Source organism: Anopheles arabiensis, chromosome 3 (assembly GCF_016920715.1).
Source record: "Anopheles arabiensis isolate DONGOLA chromosome 3, AaraD3, whole genome shotgun sequence".
Taxonomy (NCBI): domain Eukaryota; kingdom Metazoa; phylum Arthropoda; class Insecta; order Diptera; family Culicidae; genus Anopheles; species Anopheles arabiensis.
Genome location: NC_053518.1, coordinates 72,868,323 through 72,890,401, shown reverse-complemented (window position 1 = coordinate 72,890,401; position 22,079 = coordinate 72,868,323). Strand labels below are relative to the sequence as shown.

Sequence of the window (22,079 nt, the reverse complement as noted above, 5' to 3'; positions counted from 1 at the left end):
ACAACTCCCTACGACCACATCAGTCACCAACTTACCCTTGCCTCGTACTGCTTCTCGCGCAGTTCGGACACCTCGGTGCGTATCACCTCGCCGATGTACTCGATCACCATCGTGTGCTTCTCGAGATCGCGCGCCGCGTACAGGCCCAGGCCCTGGATCTTGGAGCGCGCCAGGAACACGTTGTTGCGCCACTCCTGCTTCATCTTCTTGTACTGCGAGCTCTTCGAGTGTACGAACTGCTTGCTGTACGGGCAGGCCACCTCGCCGGCCGGCGAGCTGGTCGGCACGAACGTGGGCCGCTGACTGACCGATCCGGTCCGCTGCGTGTGTGGCTTCTTCCACGACAGTGTGTGCTTCAGCTTCGGTTCGGTGCGGGCCGCACCGGACGGATTGATGGCGAGCGGCAGTTCGAGCAGTGGGTTGCGCCCATACTTGAACCGGTAGTCGGTGAGCGTTTCGATGCCGGGCAGGCTCTCCAGGATGCGCACGACCGCGGGCTCGGTCAGCCCGAACAGATCCTCGCCCGAGATGTACTTCGGGAAGAGCTGCACGATCTGGCAGCTCTTGCGCAGCTGCGCCATCGGCTCGAGGATCCGCTGCCAGACGGCTTTCGGCGTCGCGTCGCGCAGCTCGATGTCCTCCTCGGCCGTCTCCTGCACCAGCACGCGGAACTCGGGCCGGCCGCACACGTCCGCGATCGAGCAGATGTACCGGCAGCGCTTGTTCGGACGGCGCATGGACCAGTAGAAGCGAATCTGGGGAAAGAGCATGAGGAAAAACACGATATTAGTACGTTCTTTTTTCGTACGAAGTGTCCCCACAAATACTCACAATTTTGTAGCCGATCGGATAGATGTAGTTCGGCGTGTGGAAGCTCTGCAGCTGGTGCGGCAGCAGCTGCCCCACGTTGAGGAAGATCAGGCTGCCCACCCGCAGCAGATTGTTCGACTCGGAATGGTGCATCACCGACGCGACCTGGCGGCTTTCGTCCCGGTCGACGTACACCCGGCGCTGCACGCTCAGCGTCGTCAGCTCCGAGTCCTTCTCCGTCTTGGGCGCGTGGGTCTGGCACATGGTGGTTTTGTTCTTGTAGAACACGCAGCTATCCTTCATCGCGCAGCTGAGATGGTACACGTTGGCGCAGCGCGTCTTGAAGCACTTCACCGTCGCGCCCAGCGTGCTGCAGAAGGCGCACACCGACGTGAGGCTTTGCTGGAGCGCATTCTCCAGGTTCATCAGCGCACCGTTCACCGTCTCGTACACCCCGTCCGACCAGAGCGCACAGTTCAGGTGCACCCACTTGTCGACGTCGTAGTTGAGCAGCCGGGACGGTCCGTCCGCGACCCCGTCGCCCACCGTGTGGCAGAAGATGCAGCGCCGCGTATCGTCCGGCATTTTGGGCGTCGGGGCCACCGTGATGCTCATGCGGAACAGCGTTTCGGTGATTTCCTTCTCGCTCGGCTTCTTGAACCGCTGCACGCCGAAGCAGTTCGGTGTGTACACCTTGTACCGGACGCCCTTCATCTGTTTGGTGGGTGGTGCGCCCGCAAGCACATCCACCTCCACGCCATCGTCCGGGTGCTTCTTCTTGCGCTCGCCGCTGCCCGGTGCGTCCTTAACGCTGCCGGTGGAGCTGTTGCCGGCCGTGACATCTTCCATTTCTACGTCCTCCAGTACTTCCTGCTTGATTTCCACCGCACCGGACACGGCTGCCACATCGACGTTCGGCGCACCTGTGTCCGGTTTGTGGCTGAGCGCTGCCGTACCTTCGCTAGTGGCCAGTGCTGCAGCACCGGCGCTACTGTCCCCAGCCTCGTCCAGTATGCTGGTCGGGCAGCAGAGGAACTGTCGGTAGCACTGCTCCCCGCAGAAGTACAGCTCCTCCGACTCGAGCTCGGCCTGGCCACCGGCGTCACCGTTCGCCGCCAGCAGCGGGAACTCGGACGCGTTCGCGATGATGATGTTGCTCAGTATGACCACGTCGCAGTGCCGGCAGAACCGGGCCGACCCGTTCAGGATGGTCTGGATGTCGATCGGGGCGCCCTCCTTCCCGTCCCGGCCCTTCGTCCGGTACAGGCCCAGCTTTTGGCTGGTGGGCGACACCGTACGCTCCACTATCTGGTACGTGGTCGGCGGCGGTATCTCCAGCATGTTGGCCAAATCGCGCAGCACGCCGAAAATGTCGTCCACCGCCGAGGAGGTCAGCGTCAGCGTGACCGTCACATTGCTCGTGTCCTTGAGCGGGGTGGGCGGCCCGAACCGCGACTTGACACCCGCCGTCTCCCGGAACCCTTCGTTCTCCTTGTTGCTGCCGGCGACGTTCGCTCCTTGCTGCGGTCGACCAGCCGAATCCGCCGACAGGGTAATGCCCTTGCGCAGCCGGATCGGAATCGGCGCGAGGATGGGGATGACCGGCGACATCTGCCTGTACACGGCCGTCTGCTCGTCCTCGGCCGGCTCCTCCTTGATCAGCCGCAGGCCCGGAAAGCTGACCGGCGAGTCCCACCGCAAGCACTCCGGGCTGGACGTGCTGATGATCGTGTCGGGCGAATCGAGGTCCCGGTCGCGCACAAACTCGTACCGCTGCCGGTCCTCCGTCTCGAACTTGATCGGCGCAAACTCCTGGTCGTAGAAGCCGCGGTGCACCGAGACGGGCGTCGGCTCGGGCGGCGGATCCTTCACGCCGAACGGTTTCGTGTTGTAAAAGTCCGCTATCGAGGGTATCTGGGCGTCGCCGTACCGCCCGGTCAGGTCGCCGGTCGCGATCGAGTACCCCTTCAGGTTGGTAAACTTGGACAGGTCGCCGGTGCCGAACACGGAGCAGACGCCGTAGTTGCGGGGCAGCTGCGGCTCGAGGATCTGCATCTGGGGCAGCTGGCGCAGCTGGCCCATCAGGTTGTCGATGCACGTGTCGTAGTCCTCCTCGATCTTGACCGACTTTTTCGGCTTCTTCTTCGCCTGGCTGTGCGCGTTGTCCTTGTTCGACTGGATCTGCATCTGGCGCCGGTTTTTCTGGTACTCGCGGCGCTTCTTTTTCTTCAGCTCGAGCGCCAGCTCGGCCGCCCGCTTGGCCGCCTGCTCGGCTGTGAGAGGTTCCGTCGGTTCCTCTTTAATGGCGGTGGCGGTGGGCACTGTGCTTACCGGCGAGGGGCCACCACTACTGGCTTCCACTTTCGTGATGGCAGGAGAACCGGTGATGGTCGTCGCGGAATCCACGCTTCCCGGCGGTAGAGGAGATTTCAACGCGTTTGGCGTCGTTTGAGCCGCAGCGGGCGAAGGTGTCACTGCTGTTGTTGCCGGAGGACCCATTGGGGCGACTGGTGATGACATTATCGGTGTGGTTGTGCCTGACACGGTGGAGGTGGTGGTCGTGGCAGAGGCCACAGAGGCAGAACCACTATTGAGTGATTGTTCCGGCTCTTTTTTTATGTCAACGGGCGTTTCCGATCGGGGTGCAGCAGACGGTGGCCTCGAGGGCTGTTGCATCGGACCCGGCGAGGGCGTCGGTGTAGGAGTTCGCACTATCGTTGTGTCTCCAATCTGCTGCTGCACCGGACTCGGCGCAAAGCGTTTCATCGACTCCTCGGGTGGACCACTTTTGGCCGTCACCGTCACGCTGGTGGACGCTGGCAGCACTGTTGTGACGCTTGACACAGTCTGCTGCGTCACGGCATCACGCTTGACGATGGTTACGTTCGTCTCGCCAACAGAGCCCACGACAGTGGCAGCGTTTGGCAGCGTTTTCGACTGCAGTTGGTTGTTTTGTTGGGAAAATTGTAGTGAATTTACTTGCTGTTGTTGTGGTGGCATGGCAGATTTGGCGGCTGTCACCGTCGTTTGGAGCTGTTGCGAGGCAGCCGCCGTAGTGACTGTCGGTTGTGATGCTTGAAGCTGTGTGACCGTAATTGTTCCGGAATCGAGCTTAACCGTTCCCTGACCAACGGTCGCAACGGACGTGGTGGTGGTTGTGGTGATGGTGATAGCTGCTGCCGCCGCTGCTGCCTGTAGCATCTCCTCCTTCTTCATACTGGCGGCAAGCATGTTGGCCGCCAGATTCGGTGTCGGATGGCTCGACGATATGCCGGATGGCTTCGACACGAAAGACGTTTCCCGCGAGATAAGCTTCGTTTTCGCTGCTTCCGCTGTACTGCTGCTGCTGGTACTGTTGCTTGCCGACGCCGTCGTAACTGACGTGGTGGTGGTGCTGCTGCCGATGCTAGTTCCTGACGACACGCTCATTAACGCTGCAGACGGCGTGGAAGCAGCTGCTGCCGAGGAGACGGTGGACGACGATATGGAGCTGATCGACGCCGCAATCGCCGGTATCGGCTGGCTGCTAATGAGCTGGATGGCGGGCGGATTGGCGGACGGTGGAATCACTGGCCGGGCGAGCTGCGCTTCAAGCGAGCTCACCACACCCAGGCTCGGTGCCCGCTGGCTCGTTATGAGACTCGGCACGGCCCGACCGATGGGCGACGGGGCCGGCGACGATACGGACGACGCGCTAGAGCTGCCACTGTTCTGCAGCAGCTGCTTGAGCAGCACGTTCTGCGAGTCTTCCGACTTTGTGACCGTGCCGGCGGACGGCATGGTTGAGAATTTGCATCCGCTTCCCGCGGTTGCCGCCGACGGTGTGTCCGGCTTCGGCTGATTGCCACCAGCGGTGGCTGACGTGCTGCTGGCAGCCTGAGCAGTGGAGCTGCTAACGCTCGCATCGTCCGACGCGCTGTCGACCGGTTCGCTTTTCACGACATTGGTCGACTCCAGGCTGAGCCGCTTGCTCAGTATTTGCGAGGCCGTTTCGCGCCCGTGTCCGTGCGCGGGCGCCTCATCGGTGGACTTGGAGCGCCGGAACGAGGCCGCACTTTGCAGCTGGCTCTGGAGCAGCGTCGTGATGGAGGATGGCATGTGGGAGCTGGTTTTGATCAGCGGCTGCGACAGCGTGGCACTGAGGATGCTGGCGACCGGTGTGGCCGTCGTGGACGTCACGTTGATGCTCGTGATGGTGGCGGCACGCGACGTGCTCATCACGATGGACTTGGTCGGCGGGTTGGCGGCGTTCGCGGACGTTCCGTCACCGGACGCTGCCGCAGCCGCCGCCACCACCGTGCCGAGGTTGAGTATTCGCGTCTGGCCCGTCGCCTGGTTGGTGCAGATGATTTGCTGCGGCGACGAGCTCTGCAGCTGCGCCGCTGGTTGCTGTGATGTGGTGAGTGTTTTTTGCTGCTGCTGCTGCTGCTGCTGCTGAGCGTTTGCGTTGCTCAGGATGGTCGCAATCCCGCTGGCACTGGTCGTATCGACCGTGGTGGTGACGGATTTGCTGCTCGCCGTATCACCACCACCCGCTGCCGTCGACACGATCGTGGGTGTGGTGGATATCTTCATAAAACTCCCGGTCGCTCCCCCGCTGCTGCCCGGCTGGCTCTGTATGATGACGCTGTTGCCAGCCGCGAGCTGCTGCGTTTGGTGCGTCTGCAGCTTGATCTGCTGTCCGCCCTGGCCCTGCTGGGTCAGCACGACCAGCTGCTTCTGCATGTGGTTCTGCCCGGTCTGCTTGTTCGGTGTTCGTAGCTGCTTCACCACCAGGAAGTTGCTGTTGCCACTGCCGATCGTTTGCCCCGGCAGCCGGCTCAGCTGCAGCTGCTGCGTGATTAGCTTCGTGGCCGGTATCTGCGTGATGGTGGTGGACGTGAGCGACGGGCTGCCGCTCTGCTGCTCGGACGCTTTGACCAGATTGGAGTTGCTGGCGATCGCCGCCGCCGGGAGGATCGTTTTGCCCGACACCGTCTTCAGGATGCTGGCAATCGTTTCCGTCTTGCTCATGTTGTCGCCCTTCGAGGGAAGGATCGTGTCGAACGTGATGGTGGAAATGTTGCTCGCTGCCACGCTGGACGCGACGCTCGTCGTGCCGGCCGCCGTCGTCGTCGACGGGGCCATCGACAGCACGACGCTCGGCGTACCACCGCCGCCGGCACTGCTGCTGCCCGCCACGCTCGCTGCGTTCGAAACGCTGATGGAGGACATGATGGAGCGTACCTGCTGCGACACGTTCATTGCGTTCAGAGTCAGCTCGTTCGGCTGTGAGAGGGGCGAAAGCTGTGGCATGGAGGAGACGATCCGTTGCCCGCCCGCACCCGTCAGTATGGGGCTGCGCGAGTTTTCCCGCGACTTTGCTATCACGTGCACCGGAATGATGTTCTGCTTGCCCTTAACGGTTTGGCCGTCGGGCTGTTGGGTCGTTTCCGCCGTCGTGGCAGGCGTATCCTGACCTCCCGGCGTCTCGGTGGACGTGGTTTTGGGAGCGGCAGCTTCCTCCGCCGGTCCGGCGAGGTCCGATTTATCTAGCGCTGGCTGCTCCGCATCTTCCTGACTGATCGAACTGTCCGGGGAGATGGAATCATCCTCGAAGATCTTCGTCGGCAGCGACGTGTCCTGCGTGACGGTAAGCGACGATAGCTTCGCGTAGCTGAGGCTCGACGTAGAGGCCACCTTCGGTTTCGGCGACGCTTTCACCACGATCGCCTCGATCGGAGGTTGCGATTGCTGCGCCGTGCTTTGCACCACACCGAACGTTACACTCGTCCCGGCGGCCGCAGTCGGCCCGGGTTGGTTGGCATTTGCACCGGAACTGGTTGCTGTTGGTTGTGCAGATTGTTGCTGTTGCTGTTGCTGCAGCACAACGGAACCAGCCTGCTGTATTTTGATCTGCGAACCGACGGACAGTTGCTTTTGCTGCTGTATCGTGAGGCCACCGCCGTGCCGCGCGAACGTTTTCGTTATGAACGGGGACGATTGGTTGAGGTTGAGCGAGGACAGCGTGACGATGCTGGTGGTGTTAATTTTCTGCCCTCCCACCGCGATCACAGTCCCGCCGGCCGGGTTCTTCGAAATGTTGCTGATCGAAAGCCCGCCCGACGTGTTGATCAGTTTCTTCGAATGCGTCGCAAGCGTTGCCGCCTTGCTGGCCGCGTTCTGTTCCGTGCCGGCCGCTTTCGACGGTGTCGCCGTCATGGGGAAGCTTTTCAGTATCGGCACCGAGATGGTGGTGTTGCCGATCGACAGCTTGGCGGTCGATTCGGTCGCATCCTTCACCAGCCGCTGGTGGGCGGCGGAAACGATCGGTCGGTTCTGCATCAACGACTGCTGGATGGCAATGCGGGCCGTTGGGTACGAGATTGGCTTCGGACTTTGCTGCTGCTGCTGATGCACCGTAACCAGCGTTACCTCTTTCTTAGGAGTGGCCACTTTTTCCACCACCTTATCCTCCTTCCTGGTAATGGTGACGGTCGGTTCGGTCTTCGCCGCACTTGGTGCACCATCCGCCGCGACCGTCGGTGGTGTGGCCGTCTTGGGCCGACTGTCAATCATGGCCTCGAAATCTTCCGCCGTCGTGCCGATGCTGCTCTCGTCAATGCTTTCCACGATCTCAATCTCCGAGCTGCCGAGCAACGGTTTGTCCTTGGCGCTGCTGTCCGCATCCAGCAGCAGCTCGACCGCAACCGTTCGGGCGTCCTTCTTCGCTCCGCCCGCCGTCACACCGCCATCCTCGCTGTCCACACACTCGACCACATCGTCCGAGAAGAGATTGTACTCGCCGGCCGCTATCTGCGAATCGAGCGGACTCCCCACGATATCGTACCCGGCTGGTGTTCCACTACCGAACGACTCCATGATCGCTTCATCCCCGTCGACACCGTGCTGGGCGACCGAGTTCAGAGACACCTCCGTGCCGACCAGCGCCTTATCGTTGTCGTCGTCGTAATCGAGCAGCCGCTGCTGCTTCTCGTCGGGGCTGCTGTCGATTACAACGATCTCTTCAACGGTGCCGCTACCACTGGCGCCGCTACTGTTCGCTGCCGCTGGCTCCGTTCCACCGCCCACCGGCTTGATGGTGACGCCTACCGTGTTCAGCGTCGTCGTCGTCGTGATACCGCCGGCCGGTTTCTGCACAATCGTGATGCGATTCCGGTGCGGCACCAGCGTGCCGGCCGTGTTGATGGTTTGCTTTCTCACCTCCATGGCGAGTGCCGATTGTGGTGGTGTGCGGGTTGTGCCCGCCGATGTTCCAGCTGTGGCGCTGCTACCGCCGCCCGACTGTTGCTGCTGCTGCTGCTGCTGTTTCTGCAGCTGCTGCTGCTTTTGGAGCTGCTGCTGTTGGAACTGGGCGACGGGATTGGCGCGCTTGTTGCCCCGCGCATTACCCCACATTGGCGAACCACCGCGAAGACCGAGCTTGATGTAGCCAAACTTCCCGAACGGCAGCGGTATTGGGTTCGATGGGTGGTTAATACCACCACCACCACCTCCGCCGACCGATGCATTTGGATAGCTTTCTCCGGTCGACATCGATTGCTGACGCATTAGCTGTTGCTGCATTTGCTGACCTTGCTGTTGTTGCTGTTGCTGCTGCTGCTGCTGTTGAGGTTGTTGTTGTTGGCTGTAGTACATCATCGGGCTTTGAGGCATCGGGGAAGAGGTGGGCGTATTGCCCCCGCCATGGCTTAACAGCGGTGACGGTGGCTGCTGATGTATCGGACTTTGCTTGGCGTAATTCATCTGCTGTTGCTGCTGTTGCTGCATTTGTTGCTGCATCTGCATTTGCTGTTGTTGCTGCTGCTGCTGCTGCTGCATCAGCTGCATCTGTTGTTGCTGATTGGATTGTTGCATCATTGTGCCCGCTTGTACACCGCCATGCTGTGGTGACTGTTGTTGTTGTTGCTGATGCATCATCTGCTGTTGGCGCTGTTGTTGAATTTGCTGCATGCGCTGCTGCTGCTGGAGCAGCTGCATCGTGCGTGGATCCATCGCTTGCTGCGACTGTTGCATCGGCTGTTGTTGCTGCTGCTGCTGCTGCTGCTGTTGGTTCATATTGCCCCCGGGTGACATGATGGGCTGCGGACTGCCGAGTGGCGAGTTGTAGCCCGCCCCGACCGCTCCCGGCTGCATCTGGCGAAGGTTGGGATTTTGAGCCATCATTTGTTGCTGCTGTTGCTGCTGTTGTTGTTGTTGTTGTTGTTGTTGTTGCTGTTGCATTTGTATGCTGTTTGCAACTCGCATTCGAATATTAGGATCATTCGGTATGGTTTGAGGCCGCACAAAGCGTGTTTGCTGCTGTTGTTGCTGCTGATGCTGCTGCTGCTGCTGCTGGATTTGCTGTTGCTGTGGCAGCTGCGAGCTCATCATTGTGTTTTGCATCATCATGCCCTGCTGCTGGTTGAACTGATTGCCCGGGCTGGGGACCATGCGGTTCGGCCCACCGACCACCATCTGCTGGCCCGCCATTCGATGCTGCGGCGAAGTCATGCGCGGCGCCGGTGACGTCAGCCGGCCGGGCAGGGAAGGCGAAGGCGACGGGCCACCGCCCGGGCCGGGGCTGAACGGGTTTTCGTCGATCTGCGAGTGGGGCGTACCGATGCGGGGCGACGGTTGCATCGTGCTGTACGGCGACATGGCGCTGTTCGAGTTGGTATGGTTGCCGCCCGGGCTCTGCAGCACGGACGAGTTCACGCTGGCCGGGCCCGGGCTGTGCGACAGCAGCGGGCTGGGCGAGTGCAGCGGGCTTTGGTTCGGCTGCAGGATGAGATTGCTCAGCGGCGACTGCACCGTCGGCTGGTACAGCGAGCCCGGCTGCGAGCTGGGCGACGGTGACATCAGCGGTGACGGCGGCGCAATTAGCGACTGGGCCGGCGAACTGCCGGGCGCACCGACCGGTGTGGACGCGCCGGACGACGCCGGCTTGCCCGACTGGTGCTTCGTTTTGTACTCCTGCAGTATCACCGAGTGCTGGCGCTGCTGGCGCCGTGCGTTCTCCAGCTGCTTCTGGATGACCGTATGGTCGGCCGTGATCTTCTGCAGCTCCTTCGCGTCGTTCTCCGTCAGCTCGTTGCCCTGCTTCCGCAGGTGGCGCTGTTTCGTGTTGAGCTGCTTCTTCACCTTGCGCAGCTTCACGATTTCCGTCTCGTAGTACTTCAGCTGGTTGGACAGGACGGTGTTTTGCTGGTTCAGCCAGTTCTCGTAGTTGATCTGCAGCAGCCGATCCTGCTCGGTGGCGATCGTTTCCGGTGGCTGTGGCGGTTGCGGCTGCAGGTTCGCCTGGAAGAGCGGGATCGTTTTGCTGCCGGACGGATCGGCGGTCTGCGGTGAGCCGGCGGCCGATGGTGCGGGTGTCGTCATGGCAACCATCGTATTTTTTGGTATTTGATTGATCAATCCTCCACCAACCATCTGGCCTTGCGGTTGTAGTTGTGGTTGTTGTTGTTGTTGTTGTTGCTGCTGCTGCTGCTGTCCCATTACATTGACGCCTCCCGGTGCTTGTTGGCGCCATTGCGGAGCCATTCTTGGCTGCTGCTGCTGCTGCTGTTGTATCATAAACTGACCATTGTTTGGTGATTGCATTTGCAGCTGCTGATGCATAACGGGCGATTGCAGCTGCTGCGTTTGACTGTGCTGTGCGGTCACCATTCCCGCTTGCTGCTGCCCAAGGCGGCCGCCGACACCCTGCTGCGGGTTGTTCAACATCTGTTCGTAACCCTGCGATAAAGAAGCGGCGTGTTTAGTACACTTTCGATCGCGCTGTTCATGGTTGGCGCTTACCTGATCGTTCATCATGATCTGATTCGGTGGCATATCACCGACCTGTTGCAGCTGGTTAGCTTGCTCACGCTTCTCCTGCTCCACCATGTCCTCCAGCAGTAAGCGCTGCTCCTGCAGGAATGAAAACGAAGCAGAAATAATAGTAAATATCATTTTTTAGCTTACATTTGTTTTTAATTCATTTCCCTACAAAACACTCGATTACATTACGCTACCATTACGCATCCAAGACACGATTTTAAAAAGGCGTGTAGCATGTGTGTAGAGACATCTAAATAAAATAGCATCTAGCAACAAATTTGGCCAACGGTATGCGTGAAGAATGTACCTTGCACAAGCTCAGCTAAGGTTAATAACAACTACGTAATGAAACAAAAGGATGTTTGTCCATTGAATTATCACCACGCTTGAACAGTCTCACATGGTCATTGTGCTCATTGTGTCGGTAAAGATTAAAGCACTGGACTAGCAAAACATAAACCCACACTCAACCCCCCCATCCTATATTTGCATTCCAATTCAATTGCCCAAAAACAAAACATAAAACTAAAAATGAAATCAAAAACACACAGACAAAGACTCGAGGCGTCGGATGCATCGGATCAAGTTTTCCTGTGAGCGTATTGTGCATAAAAACTACGCCTGGTTGTATGCGGATATGCTGTAGTGAATGCATTTGCAAACGTTGCCATTCCTTAAAATTACTAAGAAAATAAAAGAAAAAAACTACCGAAACAGAGCGAAACTAGCAGGTGGTTCTCGGGTGATCTCTAGCTCAGTTTTACAGTGAACGCGTTTCAACAGCGATCCAAACGGTGAACGAAACGTGTGTTGTTGCGATCTTTCGAGCAACAGTAACACAGTTGTTGCCGAAGGACAAGTGCAAGATAGTTTAGAGAGGCAATTGGATTGTACGGTGGTGGTGTTGGTGGTGGTGGTGATGTTTTTAGCATTGGTAGAGGGTGCACTGTTTTGTACTGCAACCGGAGTTGCCGGCGGTTTTGGTTTTGGTGTTTGGTGTTCTCTGGTGGGATGTCTCTCACCTTAAGCAATAGCGATCGTCGCGAGGAAGTATTTGGTACACAGTAGTTAGTGTAATATTTCGCGTAAGGTTGATGCTGGCATTCACAGGAAAGAGAAAAGATAAATTTGTTGATCGAAACGAATTGGTCTGCGTTGCTTCACACATAGTATAATTACAGTGACCCACAAACTAATACAGTAGGTAACACACAAGTTTGTTTGCAAATAATTTGTTGAAATGGTTCACAAACCAACAGAAAACAGGAAATAGCACCGCGGTGTACAAATGGAAACACTGCGTCTGTACACACATGTACAAAAATAAAGTGATTAATGAAATAAGCGACCTGAGCATACCAAACCACAACCACAGCGCTATGGTTTGGTTCTTCCAAGCTAGAAGCTCAGTTTTCAAATGATTTATACAAATCCCATACACAGAAAAAAAAAAAAAAAACACGCAATGATCGTTGCATACGAAAAACACTTTGTTCGATCGAGTTTGCAAGCTGTGCTGCTGTGGTTACAACCTTCACCCAACCCAACCTGCACTTACCTGCATTGGATTGCCACCGGCTTGGCTGCCCGGATACGGTGGCGGTGGCTCGGGATAGGGCGGTGGCGGTGGTTGCCCAACAGCGGCCGGCACGTTTTGTTGCTGCTGTTGCTGCGGCTGCTGCTGCTGCATCCCTTGCTGCTGCTGCTGCTGCTGCACTTGCAGTTGCTGCTGTTGTTGCTGCTGCTGTTGCATTGCCAGCTGTGGTTGATTGCCCATCCCTGGGACAAGCTGCTGCTGCACTTGCTGCAGTGGCAGGTTGGCAGGCGTTTGTATGATTCGCTGACCCGGGCCCATTTGCTGTACCATTCGGGTTTGCGGTTGCCCGGCAGGAATGATGTTCTGCACCATCCCGCCACCACCATTGGGTCCGAGCTGTTTGAGCTGCTGCATGCGTTGCTGATTGATGAAGCTGTTTAAGAATGTGGAAAGAGAAAAAAGGGCACATAAGAATACTTTTGTAATGGACGAGGCTCATGTTTTACTTACCCTGCCTTCATGGTGGACGTTCCAGCCACACCCACTGTTCCATCCGCTGCCATCATTCGAGGCCCAGCCACCATTGTGTTTTGTCCGACGACTACACCTTGCTGAAGCTGCAAAAAAAATAAATATATTATTAATTCAATTGAATCGTTTTAAACTTAAGAATACTCATTCATATAAATCGCGAGTAATCGATTCACATCGAAGAACCTTCAGAATCTTAAAAGATTCATGAGTCGCATAGTTTGATACATGTATGGTGAAGCATTCATTACAATTTAAAATTTATTTCGAATCATGATTGAGAATCAGATTCGACGCAGCACTAGCGATAGAAATAACATCCCGGTGCCGTGAGATAATTCATGGAGAATGAGTTAGAGTCACGAATCAAATGCTTTAGTCAGTAAGAATCATGAGTCACTACTGTGATTGAGTTGATAGTCGGCGGGAATTTCGAATCATGATTCAGAATCACATTGAATCACTCAGAAGCGTGAGTCAATTCAGGGAGAATAAGTGAAAAGATTCATTTCGAATCATGATTCAGAATCAAATTGAATCACTCAATAATATGAGTCAATTCAGAATAAGTGAAAAGACGAATCAAATTTTTAACTCTCTGAGTCATGAGTCACTACTGAGAATTGCTAGTTAAATGGTTCGAAGAGTTGAAGTATTCATCAAGATTGAACTATCAAAAGAGTGATTTAACTCATTCTCGCAAATGAGCGATATAAACTCTTAATGATAATTTAATCCAGGCAAAGATAAAACCTGAATAAAATGTTCCAGGAGTCTGAAACTTTTACTGTAGAGTTAGTAATAATAATATTAATAGTAATAATAATAATAATAATAATAATAATAATAATAATAATAATAATAATAATAATAATAATATTAATACATTGTTCACATGAGCTAATTTACCTGTTGCTGCTGCATTTGCTGCATCGACGGTTGTCCCATAAGATTTGGTCGCACCATTCTTATCTGATTGCCCGCCATCAGCTTCTGCTGTCCACCGGCGACGGACGTCATTTGCATTTGCTGCTGTCCAAACTGTTGCTGCGGCTGCATCTGTTGGTTCTGCTGTTGTTGGATCATTTGACCTTGTGCGGTGGCAAAATTGCTTTGCATCGTATTCTGTCCCGCTGTGGCTCCACCCGCACCGGTAAGATGCTGCTGCATAATACCAGTTGGACCGGCCACATTTCTGGCGGCGATCGTGCCTCCAACCTGCTGCTGCTGCTGCTTGTTTGCATCATCCATCTTCTCAAACGCACTGGGATCGACGTTTTCGCCGCCTTGCTTCTGTCGCGTTTTTGCATCTGCGTCCTTCGCCTCATCGTCCAGCTCGAGGCTGTCGAGCAGGTTGGACTTTTCGCCGTCGGTCGTATCCAGCTCAGGATCAGCATACTCGAGGATGTTAAAGTGATCGCCCATCTCGGCCGTCAGTGAATCGAGCAGCTCCGCATCATCATCGTCCAGCTCGCCCAGAAGATCGCCCACACCTTCCACCTCACCCATGCCGGTGTTATCTTCTTGTTCGAGCTTTTCCAACTCCGCACTCACGCTGTCTGGGATCTCGGACGATCCGTCCGGTTGTTGGCCACTGCCGGGCGCAGCAGTTTGTTGCTGCTGCTGCTGCTGGGCTGTTTGTGGTCCTCCTCGGGCAATGTTATTTTGCGAAGGTACGTGCGCCTCTCCTTCACCCGCAAGCCGCTGGGCAAGCAGTGCTATGTTTTGCTGATCGGTCTGCGAGGAGGTTAATACTTGCTGTTGATTCATGAGCTGTTGTTGCTGCTGCTGTTGCTGCTGCTGCTGCTGCTGGGAATGCATTAACTGCCCATTGGGCGCCACGAACTGCGTACCATCTGGAGCGTTGGCTCCGGGCTGCCCGCCAAGCTGCATCCGCTGGCGCAGTATTTGACCGCCCTGCTGGCCGTGTTGCTGCTGCTGCTGCTGCTGTATCATGCCTTGCTGTGTAATTACCATCTGATTCGCACCGGCAGTACGGACGATCTGTTGCCGCACCAGTATTTGATTGTTCGCTCCCAGCACGATGTTGCCGGACGGGCGTATCATTGTGCCAGGCATGCGCGGACGGGCCATCATGTTCGGTGGCAGGGGCTGCCGGAACGTTCCCATATCGGTAGGGCTCGAGGGCATCACAGTGCCTTGAGGTTGCATCATTCCCGTTTGCTGCTGTTGCTGTTGCTGTTGCAGCTGTGCTTGTTGCTGTTGTTGCATTTGTGTTGATTGTTGCTGTTGTACCTGTTGCTGTTGTTGTTGCTGCATCTGTTGCTGCTGTTGTTGCAACTGTAGCTGCTGCTGTTGCTGCTGTTGCTGTTGCTGCTGTTGCTCGTCCACCATAAATCCACCGGGCGATTGTACGGACTGGACCGTCGACTGTTGAGCGGAATTCGGCTGCATTAATCCAGCGCCGGCCACAACGCCACCGCCACTAACGCCCGCGGGTCCGCCCACGGGATTGTTGGGCGCCGGAAGCTGCTGACGCTGCAGCAGGTCACGCAGCTGCCGGTTACCTTCCTGGGGCGATTGCGCAAACCCTTCCGAGCGGGGCGAAGCGAACGGTGAGTTCTGCATGAGATTGTACAGATCGCCCGGCCGTGCGTAAACCGTCGGTCTGGACGTGCCGGTGGAAAACTGTGGCCTTGGTGTGCCCGGTGCCCCTCCCGGATAGCCCGAATCCATCGTGTTGATGCGCATCCCGCCACCGGGCGCGTTCGCGTTCGCCATCTGCGGCCCGGGGTAGGCCGGGCTACGGTTGGCCGCCGCCACCGGGCTTTGATGGCCGAGCGAACGGGGCGTCTGCGGGGAATGGTGCACGGCGTACGTGTCCCCCATCCCTTCGGACGGTGGGCGAACGAACGGATCCATGCCGGAGTGCTGACTGGCCGGCGACTCGGGGAGGATGTCGTGCGGCGACTGCGGTTGCTGCGACTGCGGCGAGAAGGGGCTGAGCGGCATGCGCACCGTTGGGCCACCGGCACCGACGACCTGGCCCTGCATCTGGCGCTGCTGCTGCATTGGCAGCCCGCGCGATGGCATACCCAGCGGGTGCTGAAAGTTGCCCGCAACCGGACTCGAGGGAGCGTTCATACCGACGCCCATCGGGCCGACGGACGGTGCCATGCGACCCTTGCTGACCGGTGACACGAATGGTCCGCGCGAGTTGGGGGACGGACTTGCCATCGGCCCTACCCCACCGGAACCAATGTCGGTTGCCACCTGCAGTTGCATCGTTGGATCTGCAAAGCAAAGGAGAATTAAAGAGTGAACTAAATTTGAAATTCCGCAACAAAACGCCGGGAGCTCCTCCCTACCTTGCATCCTTTGCTCCGGCAGCAGCAAATGCTGTTGCGATTGTTGCTCTCGGGCGCGCTGCTGCTGCAGCTGCTTCCACTGGCGTTCCTGTTCCGCTTCGCGCATACTTTTTTGCTGCGCATTTATTTTATCCTGATCCTGAATCGTGGGGGATGGGAAGGAAAAACAAACAAAAGGTCGGGTAAGAAAAACGATGCGTTAATGAATGGGGTTTGGTTCATTTCTATACACTTTTCTTTTTTAGTGCCACGTATTGTACTCGGAGAGAAAGGAAGCAAATGAAAGAAGAAAACATACTAGCTATCAGTATTAAAAACCATCAATAGGATATATCGAACAGCAGAGAAATCATAAAACAATGCCATCAATACATATATTAGAGAGTAAAACGAATCTATGATTGTAACAAAAAAAAAAAACATACAAAAACCAAAATTATTAGAAGCGTGTTTGCTTGGGAAAACAAACTCAAAAACAACACGAATTCATCATACTCGCGCACAGGTAGTCCAAATTAGTGTATTGCGTTTGCGTAAAAAAAACAGCAGACTTTATAGATATTCGTTTTAACCGAGTATTAATCGCATAATTTAAAAAAAAGAAGGGACAGAAACTACAACCATCTATAGTAATTGCTATCGCTAGCTGTCAGAATTTAATTACATCCAGCAGAGGTGTGCATAATTGTGCAAGGATTGAATGGACAAAAAGAGGTTTCTAATTCGATAAATTTTTAACAACAAACCAGAAGAAGTTGAAATGAATAAAACGCGCAATCCCATGCCATTGAAATGAATTAGGAAATGAAATGACAACATAGCGGAATGAAAGTTCCTTAAAACTACTACATGAAGCGAAATAAAAGATACCTAATTACAAAAAAGCTACCGAAGAATTATGAGAAAAGATGATAAATTGTAGAAAAGATAAAGTAAGAGTAAGAAAAAGAAGCATTACTGCTGGTAGGATAATAAGATGAGCAAAGACACTAATATACAACAGTACATACAACACATAAAAATATCAGGAGTTGTAAAGGTTAGAAACAAGTAACACATACACACATGCAGAGCAGATAATATAAATAGAATACAATGAAAATGATTAATGGAAAAATGCAACAAAAAACATCAATACTACACAAGAAACACTGAGTGAGAACTTCAAAAGATGATTCAAAACTGTTGCCCATTTTGTTTTGTTTTTGCAGATCATTTGCTTTTCCCAACAGAAAGCGTCTTCACACCAAACCAATGGTGTTTAAAGATGCATAAAATAATTGTCTTTTACATTTTTTAAGTTAAATTTTAAACACTTATAAAAAAGTTGATAAAAGATATCAAAAACATCCATTAGAAGGTCACACTATTTGAAAAAAAGAAGGGAAACAATAACAACAATAAAAGGGAAGCCGATGAGCAAACGTTCCGTACCAGCAGCGAAAAACCAATTCAATTCATAGCAAAATCAATAATCAATAAAAAAATTTAAAAACAATTGTAAAACAAAAAACAATTACCCACAAAAATAAAGGAAGGAAAAAACAACATTAGTTTACGTTTTCTATCTTTTAAGATTCTCACCGTTTCGGGTGCGGTAGTAGTAGTAGTAGTGGTAGTAGTAGGAGCAGAATGGATACTAGCATTACTAGCTGTGGTAGTACTTGTGATGGTGGTGGTGGTAGTAGTAGTAGTGGTGGTGATGGAGGAAGTAGAAACAATAGCTGTCACAGTACTATTTGCAGTTAACATACAGGAAGTATTATTGGTAGTGGTGTTGGTGGTGGTGATGGTGGTGTTGGTAGTGGTTGTTATATTCATGGGATTATTATTGGTGACATTTGTGTTATTGACCCTATCTGACAATGACGGTGTGGTGGTAGTAGTAGTAGCACTAGACGTATGATCGCTATGGAAAGCATTGGCGGAACTGGTGCTGATGGTGCTGCCGCTGTCTTTTACACTGATTGCTGAATCCGTTGTGTCCATGCCAACATTTTCGTGTCTTCCGTTTCCGGCACTATCGCCATTCGTGGCAGCAGCAGCAGCGCTAGCAAGTACCGTATAATGCGACGGCTGAGCAGTTCCGCCGGCATTGCTAACGCCATCTAGCGACGGCAAGGTGCGCATTATTTCCCCGGGCGTCAGCACCCGTATGTGCTGATCGTGCAGGTTCATCACCGTGACCGGACCGGACCCGAGATGTGCCACCACACTGGGCGTTCTGGGACGCTGCGGACTGCAGACGGTTGCCGTCTGACGGCCCGGGCTTTGTGCCGCGCCAAACAGCTGCTGATGCTGCTGCTGACCACCGGCAGTGATCAGTATCTGCTGCGATCCGTCCTGGCACACGTTGATGATCTTATTGCCAACGCTTGCGGACGACGAGCGCGACGAAGACGATGAAGCAACAGCGGCCACGTGCTGGTGCTGCTGGGCAGCAATTTTGTTAATCGTCTGCAGCGATGCGGCCAGTATGGGGGATTGCACGGCGGAGCCACTGGTGCCACCACCACCAGCGGCGCCTCCGCTCGCAACAATATTGAACGTTTGCGGCAGAAAGGCCGGTCGTATGTGCGCATACGAGCCGGGTCGCAAGATGGCGCTCGAGTTGACGTTAAAGTTCCCGTTCGGATTGACGGTCACGTTCGGTGCGGGCCCGTTCCGCAGCCCAAACTGATGGTGATGATGGTGGACGGTAAAGTTGGACGCACCGGGCGACGCGATCACGTTGGGCACGAAAATGTTCGTTCTGCTGTTGCCGATCGCTAGCGTTTTCATGACGTGTGTTGGCGCCATCGGTCCTACTTGCTGATTGAGCAGCACGTTCACTGCACTCGCTGTTCCCGGGCCGGGCGGCTGCGGCGGCTGCGGCTGCTGTTGTTGTTGTTCCACCGCCTGATTGACCGATGCAAACTGTGCCCGCGGGGGAACGATTTGCTGCTGCACCGGTTGCTGCGTTTGCTGTGCAGTAGAGCCCGCCTGTCCCATCGCCGTCAGGCTGGAGAGATTGATGAACGTGTTCGCAATGTTGGCCGCCACAACCAGGTTCGCTTTGGAGCCACCACCGCCGACGGCTACGGTGCTGACTCCTACCGCACCAGATGGAGACTCGGACGTGGAGGGCGTCGATGGTGGCGCTTGCGATACTTGCTGTTCCGCTAGGTTCGCGCTCGACGGGCGTACGATCAAGTTGGACGTCGCGTTATCGCTGATCGAGAGCAGCGAGTTCTGGGAGCGGTGAGCCGAAGTCTCACCGGCGGCGGCGTTGCTCACCGTCATGCTACTACCGAAGGGATGTTGTTGTTGGTGATGGTGTGGTGTAGTGTTAGTGGTGGTGTGTTTGAATGGTGTCGTTTCGTTACTGGGGGGTTTGTGAGTGGATGATGGAGCCTTACTACCGTCACCGGGGGCCGAATCTAGTGATGCATTCGTGTTAGTATCGTTAGAAGAGGAGGGAGGTGTGGTATTACAATCGCGTATGGCACTAAAAACATGAGTACTGTTGGAAGCGGCGGTGGCACCGAGCTCGTCTAAGCTATTAGTATTAATGCCATCGTCCAAAGAATTTCCTTGCACCTCAAGTAGTTGGGACTGGTGTTGCTGTAGCGGCGCGCTGCTGTGCAGCATCTGCTGCATCTGCTGTCCGAGGGATGCCGTCTGCTGCTGCTGCATCGGTTGATGAGGCTGCTGCTGCGGCTGCTGCTGGTGATGATGCTGATGAATGTTGAGCTGGTGCTGTTGCTGCACTAACCCACCGGCCGTGACCACCGTTTGCTGGTCCGCACCGATTAGGAGCGAACCCGACTCCGTGGCAAGCGAGCCCGATATGTTCGATGATGAGGAACAAGAGGGGGAAGATGCAGACGATGGGCCAACAATGTTCATCGTACCAGAACTATTGCTGTTGCCATCTTTGGGTGATAATTGTGGTACCTGAATCGATTCGGGATGGGGAAGTGTTGCAATATTTATGAACCATAACCATTTATAGTACTGTAGTAGTTTTTTTTTGTAACGGATTTTTTTTAAATGTATTTTTGCTGTGAGAGCAAATAAAAACTAACACAAACAAACGAACGATTCCGTACACGAACGAACGAACGAACGAATGAACGAACGAACAACTAAACAAACAAACAACAAAAATGAAACCAACAAAAAAAGGGGAAGAACACGGTGCTTTCGAGTGTAGAAGAGAGTAGTAGTGGAAAGTAGTAGAAGAAAGTGGGTAAAAGTAGTTGTCGGTGATGGTGGTGATGTGTTTTGAGGTACGTGGATGAGGTTCGTGTTCCATCGATAAATGGCAACGTAATGTTTGCGTAAGTGTTGCGAAAAGCGCCAACATGGGTCCAATAGCATAACCGGCACGCCTGGATCGTGAATTGATGATGCCGCACATTCTAATGAGCAAGGACATGTACAACTAATCTAGCTTACACATTTGAGTCGATAAGGGAGCGATGGGGGGGCGGGGTAAAACAAACACAACTTCAATCGTATGTTAGTCACACAAACACGTATGAGGAGCACCGTATACTAAAGAATGAAACACAGTGTATAGAGACAGCGAGAGCGGATGAGTGGGATAATGATGAGAGAGAGATAATGCTTCAATGGCGTCGAATGATTATTACACTACAAAAACATAGCTCGTGATAATAGGATAAAACGGGGAGTTTGCGATCTTCTATTCATACGCTATTACTTGTTCGAGTTTGGTGCAAAACAGGCTCTGCAAACTGATTGTTTATACTGGTACGTTAGTTTCTTAAGTTTGCACTGTTTGCGCGATACGTGCGCGACGAAACAAAACCAACAAGGTGTGCAGCAGGAAGGTGTAAAATCATCCGTAAACAGATGGCAACTGAATGGACGGAAACGGAAAACGTGTGGGTAGTGTCTAACAAAAGGTGCATCGAAGTCTCGACTGGATATAGGTACACACACTCACAAAGACACAGTGATTTCTATCACACCAAAAAAACAAGAGCCTAAAATTCTTAACAAAAACCCCCACCCCAAGGGGGCAACGACCAGCGCCGTGTGTGGGTTTCTATCTTAACTCTCTGATTGACTCTTTAACTTTGCAACAACAACAAAAAAAAAAACAAAATCTGTTGCCTACAAAAAATCCATTTGACATTGTTGTTTGATTTGAAATGTAACATGTACTCGTGGGGGGGAATATAATACGGAAAAGTTACCCGACCGGAAGGGAAAAAGAAAGAACTTAATCACAAATAATAAAAGTAAAAACAAAAAAATCCACCCGCGCGTGTGCGTACAATAAATACCTGCTGCGTTTTCTTCATCTTGCTGGCGGACCGGTTGTCGCGGGCCTGCTGCAGGAACGGTTGCTTTTCCTCGTTCGAGAGCAGCCGCCACCGTTTGCTGATCTGCTTCCAGCGGTCGTTCCAGTTCGGGTACTCCGTCTTCAGCTCCGGATGGCTCATGTTGCAGTACAGCACCGACGAAATCGTCGCCATATCGCCCAGCACTGTAAGGCGAGAAAGAACGTTTGTTGAGCAGCGTGTTTTACAAAAGACTTCAATGCGCTCGAGACGCGGAACGGGCGTTGTAGTAGTAGTAGTAGGGGGAGAAAAAAACGGGGATGACAAACTCACTTTCGTCCTTGCGCATTTTTTCCGACAGCTTCTGGGCGCTCTTCACGTTCGTTTCGTCCAGCGCACCGACCATCACGCCCGTACCAGTGCCGGCGGCAGCACCGACAGAAGCGCCACCGGCCAGGCTGTCGGTGGTCGGTGCGGGAGTAGTATCCATCGGCGTAGGACCGCCCGGGAGCGCTGGTACGCTTTGAGGCGTACCCCACTGTTGGCCGGGTTGCTGCATTGGCGCTTGCACCACCCCGATCGTACCCGGGGATTGATTTTGACTAGGATCCTGGTATCCGCCCATCATTGCGCTGTAGGAAACGTGTTGAAATGGATTAATTACACTATTGACAACGAAAAAAAAAACGGATGCATGCATTCGATAGTAACAGTTCTAGCACTAATGGTCAGGCTAGGAATGGAGGTGTGAATGGGTTACTTGTTGTGAGGGGT

The 22,079-nt window shown here is 54.2% G+C and overlaps 1 protein-coding gene across 4 annotated transcripts in view; it reads right to left on the bottom strand.

The window, feature by feature from the left end:
- Positions 1-22,079, bottom strand: part of LOC120902428 (histone-lysine N-methyltransferase 2D-like) — a 33,395-nt gene that overhangs the window by 1,807 nt on the left and 9,509 nt on the right. For 3 of the 4 annotated variants that reach the window (XM_040311151.1, XM_040311152.1, XM_040311153.1), the window contains exons 8-17: positions 21,639-21,937; positions 21,309-21,511; positions 19,591-19,947; positions 16,012-16,150; positions 13,592-15,936; positions 12,662-12,768; positions 12,173-12,584; positions 10,594-10,704; positions 832-10,530; positions 36-755 (exon numbers count right to left, since the gene is read on the bottom strand). In XM_040311151.1, coding sequence (XP_040167085.1) covers positions 36-755; positions 832-10,530; positions 10,594-10,704; positions 12,173-12,584; positions 12,662-12,768; positions 13,592-15,936; positions 16,012-16,150; positions 19,591-19,947; positions 21,309-21,511; positions 21,639-21,937 — 14,392 coding nt within the window. The remainder of the gene's footprint in view (positions 1-35; positions 756-831; positions 10,531-10,593; positions 10,705-12,172; positions 12,585-12,661; positions 12,769-13,591; positions 15,937-16,011; positions 16,151-19,590; positions 19,948-21,308; positions 21,512-21,638; positions 21,938-22,079) is intronic. The other variant, XM_040311154.1, reaches the window with a different exon arrangement.